Consider the following 14289-nt stretch of genomic DNA (forward strand, 5'->3'; position numbering starts at 1 on the left):
TGGAGCAACACTGGGGCAGGGCTTGGGGAAAGAAGTGGAGGGGAAGGGAGTGGGGGCACTGGGGTGGGGCTGGCAGCTCCCCTTCTGCAGTAAACTCCCAGGGGAGCCTTGCCTTCTCCTGCCAATGGGTCATCCAGATGACCCCCCAGGTGCTGTTTTTAGTATAAATATATCCCCAATACTGCATGGGATATACTTGTACTACGTTTTAAACTAGCTTTGTAGAAATAAACATAATATTCAAGTAATATTAATCATACTTGTTCTTTATGAAAATGTTATTCACTATGTAATAAGTAACTTACCAGGTAACATTAACAATAAGCAATACTTCAATATGTAAAAAGACATAACTTTTAAAAGTATATCCCAAACTCTGCATGTGATATACTTGTATTAAATTTAAATTAACTCAGTAAAAATATACATAATTTTCTAAATAATATTAATAATACTTGCTCTTTATTAAAATACTCATTAAGTAAAACAATACCTATTCTTCATTAACATTTATTTCCTACTATGTAACATATTGCATACCTATACTGAATTTTAAATGAATTTATTAAAATAAAAATGCATCATTTTCTAAATAGTAATAAAAACTTGTTATTTATTAAAATCAATTAATATTACTAATAAGTAATGCTTCTGAAGTATGAAAGTACATAACTTTTAAAAAGTATACATCTCAGTATATCCCAAATATTGCATGGGATATACCTGTGCTGAAGATTTTATCAGTTAAAACATTAAGAAACAATACTTAGATTTCTGTTTCCTTTTAATACTATCTTGGTGTGTGTGTGCTTAGTCAGTTGTGTCTGACTCTCTGGGACCCCACGGACAGAGGGTCCTGGTGGGCTACAGTCCACGAGCTCCTCTGTCCATGCGCTTTCCCAGGCAAGAATACTGGAGTGCATTGCCATTTCCTTGTCCAGGGCCCCAATCCAGAGGTTGAATCCACCTCTCCCATATTGGCAGGTGGCTTCTTTACCACTAGCACCACCTGGGAAGCCCCCAATACTATTTTCAGTATATCCCAAATATTACATGGGGTAAGTAAGTGTTAGTCACTCAGTTGTGTCCGACTCTTTGCAACCCCATGGAGTACAGACCTCCAGGCTCCTCTGTCCATGGAGTTTTCCAGGCAAGAATACTGGAATGGGTTGCCATTCACTTCTCCAATTACATGGGATATACCTGTGCTAACGATCTTACCCCAGTAGAGAATTCCCTGGCGTGCAGTGGTTAGGACTTGCTTTCAATACCGAGGGCCCGGGTTCAGTCATCCCTGGTGGGGGAAATAAGATCTCACAAGTCATGGAGTGGACAGGAAAAAGAAAGTCTTATCAAGCAAAATAAAACATTTTATCTACTACTAGTGCTAATAATAAATAGTATCTTTAGAAACAAACAGAAATCTTTAGTATAGGTATATAATGAGATATACTACACACTACTATATGTAAAATAACAAGGACCTACTGTATAGCACAGCGATTTCTACTCAATCTAGTAACGTAGATGCGAAAAGAATCCGAGAATGTATAAAGGTGTAACAGAACCACTGTGCTGTACGTCTAAAACTAACAACATTGTAAGTCAACTATACTCCATTATAGAATAAAAATTTTAAAAAATGAGTTAACTAAATTTCATTTTAAATGCATATTATTAATGAATGAATAGTACTGTTTAATAGTTTGACATTAATAAAGCTTTGGCACAAGTACATCCCATCCAATGTTTGGGATACACTTACACTAAGAATTTAGCCCTGTTTTTGAAATTCAAAGTTACCTGGGCATCTTCTGTTTGGATTTGCCCCATCCTGCCGCGGAGGGTGCAGAGGATGGTGGGCAGCGTCCAGGCTGGGCGGGGCCTGACGCGCTCCGCCCCGCCTCCCGCAGGCAGGTGCTCCGCGACCACAATTGCCTGCAGACGCTGCTGCAGCACCTGACGTCGCACAGCCTGACCATAGTGAGCAACGCGTGCGGCACGCTCTGGAACCTGTCGGCCCGCAGCCCTCGCGACCAGGAGCTGCTGTGGGACCTGGGCGCCGTGGGCATGCTGCGGAACCTGGTGCACTCCAAGCACAAGATGATCGCCATGGGCAGCGCCGCCGCGCTGCGCAACCTGCTGGCTCACCGGCCGGCCAAGTACCAGCCGGCGGCCACCGCGGTCTCCCCGGGCTCCTGCGCACCCAGCCTGTACGTGCGCAAGCAGCGCGCGCTAGAGGCCGAGTTGGACACACGGCACCTGGCGCAGGCGCTTGACCACCTGGAGAAGCAGGGCCTGCCGGAGGCCGAAGCCGCCTCCAAGAAGCCCCTCCCGCCCCTGCGCCACCTGGACGGCCTGGCCCAGGACTACGCCTCTGACTCGGGCTGCTTTGACGACGACGATGCGCCCTCCCTGGCCGCTGCCGCCACTGCCGCAGAGCCTGCCAGCCCCGCAGTGCTCTCCCTCTTCCTGGGCAGCCCCTTCCTGCAGGGCCAGGCGCTGGCCCGAGCCCCGCTCATCCGCCGAGGAGGCCTGGAGGTAGAGAAGGAGGCTGGTGGGGAGGGAGCCGTGGCAGCTAGGGCCAAGGCCAAGCTGGCGCTGGCGGTGGCTCGCATCGACAGGCTGGTGGAGGACATCTCGGCCCTGCACACCTCGTCTGAGGACAGCTTCAGCCTCAGCTCCGGGGACCCTGGGCAGGAGGCCCCGCGAGAAGGCCGTGCCCAATCCTGCTCACCTTGCAGGGGGCCTGGGGGGGGGCGGCGGGAAGCGGGCGGCAGCCGGGCTCACCCACTGCTACGGCTCAAGGCAGCCCACGCCAGCCTTTCCAATGACAGTCTGAACAGCGGTAGCACCAGTGATGGGCACTGTCCTCGTGAGCACTCACAGCCCTGCTCGCTGGCTGCTCTGGCCGAGCACCGAGAGGGGCTCCCGCGTGGCCAGGCGCGGCCCAGCCGGCTTGACCTCAACCTGCCCGGTGGCCAGGCTGAGCCTGAGGCCCGGGATGCCAAAGCCACAGATGCCCACGTGCGTACCATCAAGCTGTCCCCCACCTACCAGCACGTGCCGCTGCTGGAGGGCACCACCAGGGCGGGTGTGGGGTCCCTGGCCCCTGGGGCCCGGAAACAGGCCTGGCTGTCCACAGAGGGCCTGAGCAGTGTGCCTGAGAAGCTAGTGGTCGAGAAGGCACCCCTCTGCCTGTCCCGCTGCAGCTCTCTGTCCTCGCTGTCCTCAGCTGGCCGCCCAGGGCCAAGCGAGGCTGGGGACCTAGACGAGAGCGACTCGTCCTTGGAGGGGCTGGAGGAGGCTGGCCCTGGTAAGGCAGAGCTGGATGGGGCCTGGAGGGGCCCGGGGGCCGCCTCCCTGCCCATGGCCATCCCGGCACCCCAGAGGGGTCGGGGTCTGGGGGTGGAGGATGCCACGCCGTCCAGCTCCTCTGAGAACTGCGTGCAGGAGACACCGTTGGTGCTGAGCCGCTGCAGCTCAGTCAGTTCGCTGGGCAGCTTCGAGAGCCCGTCTATCGCCAGCTCCATCCCCAGTGACCCGTGCAGTGGGCTGGGCAGCGGCACGGTCAGCCCCAGTGAGCTGCCTGATAGCCCCGGGCAAACCATGCCGCCGAGCCGCAGCAAGACACCGCCGCTGGCCCCCGCACCACCGGGCGAGCGGGAGGCCACCCAGTTCAGCCTGCAGTGGGAGAGTTATGTGAAGCGCTTCCTGGACATCGCCGACTGCCGGGAGCGCTGCCGGCTGCCCTCCGAGCTGGACGCGGGCAGCGTGCGTTTCACCGTGGAGAAGCCCGACGAGAACTTCTCATGTGCCTCCAGCCTCAGCGCACTGGCCCTGCACGAGCTCTATGTGCAGAAGGATGTGGAGCTGCGGCTGCTACCCCCTGCCTGCCCAGAGCGAGGCAGCGGGGGAGGCGGAGGCCCAGGGCACCGCCGACGTGACGAGGCCAGTGGCTGTCTGGAAGGGCCGGTGTCCACCGACCAGGAGCTGGAGCTGCTGCGTGAGTGCCTCGGTGGGGCTGTGCCTGCCCGGCTCCGCAAGGTGGCCTCGGCACTGGTGCCTGGCCGCCGCGCGCTGCCTGTGCCCGTCTACATGCTGGTGCCTGCCCCGGCCCGTGAGGACGACTCCTGCACTGACTCGGCCGAGGGCACTCCAGTCAATTTCTCCAGCGCCGCCTCCCTCAGTGATGAGACCCTGCAGGGACCCCTCAAGGATGGCGGGCGTTTGGATGGGCAGAAGCCCGCGGGTCGTGCTGCCCCCACCAGGCAGCCTGTTGAGCAGCGGCACAGGGTGGGGGGCATGGGCCGCAGCACAGAGCAGCCCCGGGGGGCTGGCAGGAGCCGGGCAGGGCTGGAGCTGCCCCTCCACCGGCCCGCGAGCGCCTGCAGGGACACTGACAGCTCCCGCCCAGGCCGGGAGCATGGGGACGGGGCTCTGCAGTCTCTGTGCCTCACAACGCCCACCGAGGAGGCTGTGTACTGTTTCTATGGCAATGACTCGGATGAGGAGCTGGCCACGGCGATGGCAGCAGCACCCCCACGCCGGGCATCCGCGATCCCCCGGGCGGTGAAGAGGGAGCGACCGGCTGGTGCCAGGAAGGAGGTACAGGCTGTGCCCAAGGCTGTGCCCAAGGCTGCCCCCAAGGCGGCACCGCCCACCCGGGCCCAGCCCAGCCTCATTGCAGATGAGACACCACCGTGCTACTCCCTGAGCTCCTCCGCCAGCTCCCTCAGTGAACCTGAGCCCTCCGAGTGCATGGCCAGCCGGCCCCGGGTCCATAAGCCAGGGCTCACCAAGGACCTGGGCCCCGGGGGCAGGCAGGATGGCTCCCCCAGCCCGCGGGCCGAGGCAGAGCTGCTCCGACGCTGCATCGGCTCAGCCTTGCCCAGGCGCCAGCCCCAGGTGTCCGGCCCAAGGCGCCGCCCACCCCGACAGGCCCAGCCAAAGGAGTGTGCAGCAGAGGGGCCCCGGGAGCGTAGTGAGGAGGCGGCCAGCTCAGACCATGCCTCAGACCTGGACAGCATCGAGTGGCGTGCCATCCAGGAGGGCGCCAACTCTGTTGCCACATGGCTGCACCAGGCTGCAGCGGCAGCTGCCCGCGAGGCCTCCTCAGAGTCCGATTCCGTTCTATCTTTTGCAACAGGGCAGTCGGTGGGTTCCACCCTGCAGCCCACCCTGCATAGGAAGGGGCATCGGCCAAGGGCAGAGGGCCAGGCAGGTGGTGCCCTGCGGCCAGAGAAACCGGAAGGCGCCCTCACCCAGCGCAGCAGTGGGCCAGAGAAGCCGCGTGGCACTCAGAAGGCCCCGAATGGGGTGCCAGCAGTGCTCCGGGGACATACAGTGATCTACATGCCCAGCCCGGCCACCCGGGCACAGCCCAGAGGTGCCCCTGGTTCCCGCATTGTGGCAAGAAAGATGGGAGCCCCCAGCCCCGTGCTGCCGGCAGCCCCCACCAAAGCCCCCAGCCCAGGGCAGCAGCGGTCTAGGAGCCTGCACCGGCCTGGCAAGATCTCAGAGCTGGCGCCGCTCAGCCCCCCGCAGAGAAGTGCCACACCACCAGCCCGCCTTGCCAAGACTCCGTCGTCAAGTTCCTCTCAGACCTCACCGGCCTCCCAGCCTCTGCCCAGGAGGTCACCCCCTGCTGCCCAGCCTGCAGGGCCCCTGCCCGGCCCCAAAGCCTCCCCAGTGCCCAAGACTCCAGCGAGGGCCCTACTGGCCAAGCAGCACAAGACGCAGAAGTCGCCCGTGAGGATCCCCTTCATGCAGAGGCCCGCCAGGCGGGGACCGCCGCCCTTGGCTAGGGCAGCCCCAGAGCCAGGCCCTAGGGGCCGGGTGGGCGCAGAAGGGGGCCCTGCAGCCCGAGGGAGCCGCCTGGGCCTGGTGCGCGTGGCCTCCGCCCGCTCCAGCGGCAGCGAATCCTCCGATCGCTCGGGTTTCCGGCGGCAGCTGACCTTTATCAAGGAGTCGCCGGGCCTGCTGCGCCGCCGACGCTCGGAACTGTCCGCCCCGGAGGCCACCAACCCGACCACCCAGGCTGCCTCGCCCTGCCGTGGCCGGCCCGCACTACCCGCTGTCTTCCTCTGCTCCTCGCGCTGTGATGAGCTGCGGGCAGGCTCCCGGCAGGCCCCGGCCCCCCAGCGGGCCCCCGCGGCCCGGCCCCGCCCCAGCGAGCGGCAGCCCCGGCGCACCAGCTCCGAGAGCCCGTCCCGCTTGCCCGTCCGCACGCCGGCCGCCGGGCCCGAGACGGTCAAGCGCTACGCCTCCCTACCCCACATCAGCGTGGCCCGCAGACCCGATGCCGCCAGCCCCGAACCTGCGGCGGACGCCACCCGCCGCAGCAGCGCAGGGGAGGCCGGGCCGCTGCCCAGGGTGGCCGCGCCGGGCACCACGTGGCGCCGCATCCGGGACGAGGACGTCCCGCACATCCTGCGGAGCACGCTGCCCGCCCGCGCCCTGCCGCTGCTGGGCTCCCCGCCGGAGGACGGCCCGGCCGGCCTGCCGCAGCGCAAGACTAGCGACGCCGTGGTCCAGACTGAGGACTTCGCGGCCGCGAAGACCAACTCCAGCACGTCCCCAAGCATGGAGAGCAGGGCGCCCCCCCAGGCCACGGCCGGCGGCCCCACCTCCCTTCTTGGCAGCGACGTGGACGGGTCCCCCGCCAAAGGGCCCGCCCCCACCCCCTTCGTCCCCGCCAGCCGGCACGGCTCCCCCAGCCGCTCCGCCCGCGTCCCCCCCTTCAACTACGTGCCCAGCCCCATGGTGGCGGCCACCGCTGACTCCGCCGTGGAGAAGGCCCCCACCCCCGTCCCCACCAGCCTCCTGGAATAGTGGCCAGGACTAGACTTCCAGAACATCCTCTCCTGGCCCAGGGCCGTCTGGCTGCCCCGAGGGTGGTCCCAGGACCCGCCTGCCACCCACCCTGGGCCCCGCCCTCCGAGCCTCACCCCTGCCCACACGGGCCTCGCACTCACGCGTAGACGCTTGCTTTTGAGCCGAGGAGGATTCGGGAGTAAAGTGAGCTGCGGGCTGGAGCGCGCGTCACCGCAAGGGGGCGCCCACGAGGCCCCGGCGCCCGCGCGGAGACCACCCTCCTGGCTGGGGCCGTCCTCAGCGGTGCCCTTCTGGGTTCCTGGCCCTGCCGGGCCCGGCGTTAGCACCACACTTGCTCCCCTCCCTTCTGGGGAACGCAGGGGCGGGGGTGACAGTGCCCGCCGAGGTGGGGACGGGGCTGGGAGGGCGGCAGCAGGAGCCTGCCAGCCCGGGGCGACGACGGCGGCGGCTGCGCGTGCGCAAGAGAAAGCCTGTAATTACAGGAAGGGCCGGGTAATTGGTTAACTACAGCTTAGCGGGTTTGTTTGCCGTTTCGGCCTCAGCTGGGGGCGTGCGGGATGGGCGTGTCTGCGCCCGACAGAAAGGCCGCCCCAACCCCAGACGGAGACGCGCGGGGAGCCTGGAGCACCCCGAAACTGGTCGGGGGCGTTGGGGACACAGGGCTTCCCCGCAGCCCTCGTTAAGGAACAAGGAGAAGCAGGCGTGCCGGGAGGGCCGTGGCTGAGGAGAGCGAGAAACGGAGCGGAGGCCGGGGCCTAGCCGCCGCCCAGTAGCCACGCCTGGCCCACGGGACCTGGACCGCCCTCTGCGGGAAGTGGTCCCCGAGGGCGCCTTCCTGGTCCCAGACCTTTGCCTTTGCACCCTGAGTCTCCTTTTCCCTGGATCTGCGGGCTCCGTGGGGCGTGGCCTCCTCCCGGGGGCCAGCACACCTGCCCGAACAGCCGATCCCCCTTCCCCAAGGAGCCCGACTCTAGGCGAGAGCCGGGAGCTGCTCTCAGCCGCCCTAAGGATCTGCAGTCACACCGCCCTGCCGAGCTGCTCTGGGGGCCGAGGAGAGTGTGCTGGTTCCCGTCCCTTCTCTGGGAGGAGGGGAACAGAGCCAGGTGGAGAGGAGGTGCTGAAGGAGCACTACCTCCGCCCCCCTCGCACGCCGTGCTGCCGCTCCTTAAGACACACACACTGCGACATCGTCCCGCAGGCCAGGGCTCGGCTTGAGGGCCAGGAGTGGAAGCAGGACGCAGGAAGGGCTGCACCACGTACTCCTGGGGAGGGCCAGCCTGGGAAAGCGGTGGGGACTGAGCAGGCGCTAGAACTACCACTGCTGACCCTGAGGCCCCTCCCCAGGGCGGATAAGACACTTCTCTGCAAATGGCTGACCCCATCCTGTCAGTAGCCAGAAGGGGAGGGGGGAGTGGAGTGGCCTTCTGAGCTCCTTGTCAAATGTGGGGGCTGCAGAATGCTGCACCCCATCATCACGGGCGAGCCACCCCTGGAAATGGGGGAATGCTGCCAGCTTGCCCAACTGCAGGGGCCTGGAGTGGAACCCACGTACTGAGTCCCAGGCTGTGCTCTGGCAGCTGTGTGCCTGCTTCCCCACGTGGGCCGTGGGGAGAATTCCCAGAGCTACCTCTGGGTTGAGCAGGTCGGCTGCCATGACTGGTGGCAGAGGACCCTCCCGGCTAGCCACCCCTAGGCATTCTCTCCACAAGCAGGGGCAGGGCCCGAGCCATCCCATCCTGTCCAGCGCCCACCCTGCCACCTCCGTCCATCACAGCAGCGGTCCACGCAGTGGTTGGGCTGGTGGGAGCCCGAGGCCCTGATCAGAGTGGCTTCCTGGAAGGAAGTGCTGGCCATCGCTGGACAATCAGCCTGAGGCCGGAGCTTGGAGGAACAAAGTCCGAGGACCCCAAACACTCCTGTGAAGCCCTGACCCAAGAGACACAGGGCACCCAGGCCAGACCTCGGCCAGGGGCAGATGGACACCGCGAGCTGGCTGCAGACTTTGGGGCACTACCTCACCATACTGCCGCAGCCTGAGCCTGGTTGTCTTGGCTTGGCCCCCTCCCCGCGTCCCCATCCCAGGTGCCGCAGGACACCTGTAAATACATACAGCCCCCACCCGTAAAGCCATCACCTGGCGGAAGAAGGCCACAGAGCCAGGTGTCCCACTGCACCTTTAATAAACAGCTGTTGAATCGCACTCCAACTGCCTGCACCTTAGTCTCCAGAGGGGTGAGGCAGGGTGGGGGTCAGGAGGGGGCTTTGCAGGCCTTCCATCTGGGTCCATGTGCTGCCTGCACAGCCTCGCTCCCCACAACCAAGTGTACTCGAGGTTGACACAAGGGTCTGTTGTGTGCAAGAGTGCCCTCCCTAGGATGAGGAGGCTGCTTGGTGTCCACTGCTGCCACTGAGGCTGCATCCACTTTCTCAACACCTGGGCCCCCAAGTTTCCAGTTTTAGGGTCTCTAGGTGTGAAGCAGACACCTTTTCCTCCTGGGATACACGAGGTCTGCCTTGTCTGCTGTGCGGGGTCCCAGTGCCGCCCTGAGATTTCGGGACCCTGGAAAGGAGGGGCCCATGGGGGGACCGTCGTCGGAGGCACTCAGTGGGCTTATCACCTCCCACTGGTCTGCTGCTCTGGTCTTCACGGGACTGGTTTTTTAGGGTGAAAGCCCTTTCACGATCCTCACCTGGCCCACTGCCCACCTGTCTACAGGTGAAGGTGGAAGGAGGGAGGGCGCTGGGTGAGAGCCGGGGCAGGGACTGACTACCACGTCCTCTCACGGTACCCCCATGTGACTGGATCCCACAGGTGATGGACAGACAAGAGCCTGCCCTGGGGGAGCACCCAGGCCCGAGATGGGGTGCCAGGAGCCCTGAGAGGTGGCACTCACCCTGAGGGTTACTGCTCCTCACATAACCACGGTCACCATGGGCTGGGGAGGACACTGAACACCCCCACACTCTTGTGGAACCTCTGGGCCCCCCCCCAATTCAGAACCAGAGGGGTGGGTCCCACCAGCTCAGTCTGATTGGTCAGTGAAGCAGGGTCGCCAGAGGAAGGGAGGGGAGGATGGATTGATGGCCCTGGGCCCTAGGCCTCAAAGGAAGTCCAGTCTGGGCTCCTCAGGGCAAGGAGCCTGCGCACAACCCGGATCCCATCCTCAGGGAGGGGTCTATGCCCAATGAGGCCCCACACCCACTGGGCAGGCTGTGTCCTCTGGGGTCTCTGGGTGCCAGGGCATGCCTAGGGAGCAGAACAGAGAGCCAGAAATCTGCTTCTGGGACCCAGGGGCCAGATGTCAGGTGAGGTGTGCCAGGCCAGATGCTGAGTGGAGGACCCGAGGTTCCGGTGGGCCAGGTTATCCCAAGGAGGCGGCCGCCGTGCTGGGCAGAGCCACTTGGCCCACCTGGCTGATGTCCCGCTCCAGCTCCTCTCCCGCCTGCTGCAGGTCTGCACGCTTCTGTTCCAGCTGGGCACCTGCTTGCTGCAGCCGCTGGTTCATGGCCACATAGATCCGGCTCTGGAGGTAGAGCTGCTCTCGCTGGGCCTCAGCGTCCTCGGCCCTCCCAGAGGGGCCCGGGGGGTCTACGGATAGGACATGGCAGCATCACTGCCCGTTAACCAGAGGACTCAGTTTACCCTCCAGAGAAAACAATGCACTGGAGGGGACAGGTCACAGGAAAGGCTAGACTCCACTGACCCACAGTCCCTCCAAGGGGAGGGACTCCCTGGCTCCTGAAAAGGGTTCTGACCCTGATCACAGAGCAAACTGGCTCTCACCAGCACTCTGAGCACTCAGGGAGATGGGAAGAGGCCAGGACGCACACTTCCCAGTGACCACACTTCCTAAAGGGTACAGGAGAAGGGGGGGAGTCAGGGCAGAAAAGGCACAGGCTCCAGGGTCACATGGACACACATCAAGGTCCTCCTTGCTCTGCCTGGTCCCTTTGTCCACAAACTGGCCAGAACCTCTGCATTTGATTACAGATCACTTTATCACCTGCCTGACACCAAGGTGGGAAAGGCCAGACAGTGAAGGTGCACAGAGAGGCAGACACAGGCCAACAGGGGAAGCCCCCTGCTCCCTGAATGGCCCCAGCACCGGCCACGCCTCATGGCCCCAACCTCCAAGTGCTTGGGACCTAGGCCTGTGATCCTTAAGCTGGGGCTCAAGCAGCCGCCAAAGACCCAGCTGCAGGCTGTGGATAAATAAGTGCTGTGGTTACTCAGGCAGCCCCATCCAACACAACATTCCAGGTGATGGAAACGTCCCCAGTTGAGCCCCCCAGCACAGCAGCAGCAAGGGGCTCCTGAGCCTGTAAAATGTGGCCATGTGCAGCAAAGAACAGAATTTTTTACTGTTACTTAATTTAAAAACAAATTGTCCCACAGCCACATGTAAATCAATGAAGTTAGAACACTCTCACATACCCTACACAAAAATAAACTCAGTATGGCTTAAAGGCTTAAATATAAGACATGACACCATAAAACTCCTAGAGGAGACCATAGGCATAACGTTCTGTGACATAGATCTTACCTATGTTTTCTTAGGTCAGTCTCCCAAGGCAACAGAAATAGAAGCAAAAATAAACAGGACCTAATCAAATTCACAAGCTTTTGCCCAGCAAAGGAAATCAACAGCCTATAGACTGGGAGAAAATAATTGCAAAAGATGCGACTGACAAGGGCTTGATTTCCAAAATATACAAACAGCTCATACAACTCAATATCAATAAACAAAACAACGCAGTTGAAAAACGGGCAGAAGACCTACATAGACATTTCTCCAAAGAAGAAATACAGATGGTCAAGAATCACATGAAAAAAATGCTCAACATCACTAATTATCGGAGAAAGGCAAATCAAAACTATAACGAGGTACCACCTCCTACCGGTCAGTATGGTCATCATTAAAAACTGTACAAATAAGGACTTCCCTGGTAGTCCACTGGCTAAAACGCCATGCTCCTAATGCAGGGGGCCAAGGTTCAAACCCTGGTCAGGGAACTAGATCCCACATGCTGCAACTAAGAGTTCGCATGACACAACAAAGACCTGGCACACCCAAATAAATATTAAAAGAAAAAAATCTCTACAAATAACAAATGCTGGAGAGGGTGTAGAGAACAGTAAACACTCCTACACTGTTGGTGGGAATATAAGCTACTGCAGCCACTGTGAAAACAGCACAGAAGTTCCTCAAAAAACTAAAAACAGAGGAACCATATGATTCAGCAATCCCACTCCTGTGCAAATATATCCAGATGAAACCATAATTCAAAAAAAACACATGCACCCCAATGTTCACTGCAACACTAGTTACAATAGCCAAGACATGGAAGCAAGCTAAATGTCCATCGACAGATAAATGGATAAAGAGGAATAAAAAGGGTACAGTAAGAAAAAAAAAAGGATATGGTGTACATATACACAATGGATTACTACTCAGCCATGAAAAAGCACAAAAATATTGTCACTTGAAGCAACATGGATGCAACTAGAGATTACCATACTAAATGAAGGAAGTCAGAGAAAGACAAATACTGTTTGATATCCCTTATATGTGGAATCTAAAATATAATGCAAATGAACTTACCTATGAAACAGAAACAGACTCAGGCACAGAGAAAAGACTTGTGGTTGCCAAGGGGGAGGGACAGCAAGGAAATCAACCTTGAATATTCACTGGAAGGATTGATGCTGAACCTCCAACACTTTGCAAGTATGCAACACTGATGCAAAGAGCCGACTCATTGGAAAAGACCCTGATGCTGGGAAAGATTTCGGGCAAGAGGAGAAAGGGGCAACAGAGGATCAGATGGTTGGATGGCATTAGCAACTCAATGGACATGAGTTTGAGCAAACTCCTGGAGATGGTGAAGGACAGGGAAGCCTGGCGTGCTGCAGTCCATGAAGTTACAGAGTCGGACCTGACTGAGCGGCTGAACAACAAACACAAAGGGGGAGGGGGATGGTGGAAAGAATGATTGGGAGTTTTGGATAACCATATGCAAACTATTATATACAGGATGGATAAACAACAAGGTCCTACTGTATAGCACAGGATTTTCAATATCCTGTGATAAACTATAATGGAAAAGAATGAGTATGTGTAACTGAGTAACTCTGCTATAAAACAGAAATTAACATTGCAAACCAACTATAATTTAAAAAAAAAACAAAAAGACACAAAGACGAACCCCCCAAAAAAGTCCCAACGTGTTTCTCACCTTCTGACATCCCACAAGCCTTATACTGATCCTCTCTACCCACTAGAATGGCCTGAGGACAGGCACTTTCACCTTTTTTTTTTTCCCCTTTTCTTGGCTGTGCCACGTGGTATGTAAGATCTTAGTTCCCCGACCAGGGATTGAACCCATGCCCCCTGCAGTGGAATCGCAGAGTCCTAAGCACTGGACGTTCAGGGAAATCCCAGGGACTTTCAACGTTCAGATCTCACCTCACCACCTCAGTGATTAGAATAGAACCTGGCCCATAGAGGTTCTCAAAGAAGGCTGAACGAATAAACGAACCTCATAGAGAACACAGTATTCAGTCTACAACTGTATGTCGGACACTGCGGTCACTCTTCTCCATTTATCTTCTGAACAAGGGGTGGACACCATTTTTCTGCAAAAGGCCAGACCTAAGTATTTTGGGCACTGTAGGGCCAGACAGTCTCTGTCCTGACCACTTACTCTGCCAGTGCGTCTCAAAAGCAGCCAAGTGCTTCCCTTCTTGCTGGGGTGTCGGGACCGCCCCTCCCCTACACGATCTGGGCTCCCCCTACCTTCCCGGGCCAGTGCGGTGAAGACGGGGTCCTCGGCGAGCGCCCCCCGCACGTCCTCCAGGATCTGCTCTACCGTGGGGGGCGCAGGGCGGGTGGGCAGCACCACGCGCTTCTTGGCCTTGGAGCCCATCCCTGCAGGCTGGAGAAAAGAGCGTTGACCGCGCAGTTCCTGCCGCCCAGCAAACTCCTACACACGCTCCAGAGCCCCTCTCCCGGGGAAGGCAGCCCTGCCTCGTTCCTCCCAAGGCGGAACAGCACGGGGTCTGGGGCTTCAGTGTCCGGCTCAACTCAAGACAAGGTTCCAGCAGAAACTCGCCCTGGCCGCGGAGACTCAGCCGCCACAGCGGCCGAGAGACCACTTCCGCTTCCGGTCGGCCTGCGGGCCCGCCCTATAGGCACGTGATGCGCACTTCCTGCCTCCTCGGGTTCCCAGCCGCCGCGAAGCCACCCCCCCTTTAAGGGGCCACGCCCGAGAGAGTTTCGGTACCACTGGACCAGAATGGGTGGGGCTTCCCTGATAGCTCAGTTGGTAAAGAATCCACCTGCAATGCAGGAGACACCAGTTCGATTCCTGGGTCGGGAAGATCCTCTGGAGAAAAGATAGGCTACCCACTCCAGTATTCTTGGGCTTCCCTTGTGTCTCAGCTGGTAAAGA

General features: G+C 59.1%; 2 protein-coding genes across 5 annotated transcripts in view; one reads left to right on the top strand and one right to left on the bottom strand.

Moving 5' to 3' along the window:
- Nucleotides 1–9037, top strand: part of APC2 (APC regulator of Wnt signaling pathway 2) — a 23894-nt gene extending 14857 nt beyond the window's left edge. For both annotated transcript variants that reach the window (XM_081502563.1, XM_081502564.1), the window contains exon 15: nt 1914–9037. In XM_081502563.1, the coding sequence (XP_081358689.1) occupies nt 1914–6834 (4921 nt within the window). In that variant the 3' untranslated portion in view covers nt 6835–9037. The remainder of the gene's footprint in view (nt 1–1913) is intronic.
- C6H19orf25 (chromosome 6 C19orf25 homolog) lies at nt 9001–14003 on the bottom strand. 3 transcript variants are annotated; one of them, XM_081502568.1, is made up of 3 exons: nt 13635–14003; nt 10248–10426; nt 9001–9547 (listed from the first exon to the last, which is right to left on the bottom strand). In XM_081502568.1, the coding sequence occupies exons 1-3, from the start codon at nt 13762–13764 to the stop codon at nt 9524–9526; spliced, it is 333 nt and encodes a 110-aa protein (XP_081358694.1). In that variant the 5' UTR covers nt 13765–14003; the 3' UTR covers nt 9001–9523. The 3 variants fall into 3 exon arrangements, with proteins under 3 accessions (XP_081358694.1, XP_081358693.1, XP_081358692.1); XM_081502567.1 differs by lacking the exon at nt 9001–9547 and having other exon boundaries at nt 10107–10426; nt 13635–13773; nt 13866–14003; XM_081502566.1 differs by lacking the exon at nt 9001–9547 and having other exon boundaries at nt 10107–10426.
- Nucleotides 14004–14289: the final 286 nt, after the last annotated feature.

Source organism: Giraffa tippelskirchi, chromosome 6, assembly GCF_054371585.1.
Source record: "Giraffa tippelskirchi isolate mGirTip1 chromosome 6, T2T-mGirTip1v1.2.pri, whole genome shotgun sequence".
In the NCBI taxonomy this organism is placed as follows: domain Eukaryota; kingdom Metazoa; phylum Chordata; class Mammalia; order Artiodactyla; family Giraffidae; genus Giraffa; species Giraffa tippelskirchi.

Bases quoted from the DNA above. Each gene is read 5' to 3' on its own strand.
- C6H19orf25 (XM_081502567.1), bottom strand. From the start codon at position 13,764: ATGGGCTCCAAGGCCAAGAAGCGCGTGGTGCTGCCCACCCGCCCTGCG. The intron at 10,427-13,634 runs GTAGGGGGAGCC...TCCTATCCGTAG, and splicing joins CACCGCACTGGCCCGGGAAG to ACCCCCCGGGCCCCTCTGGG.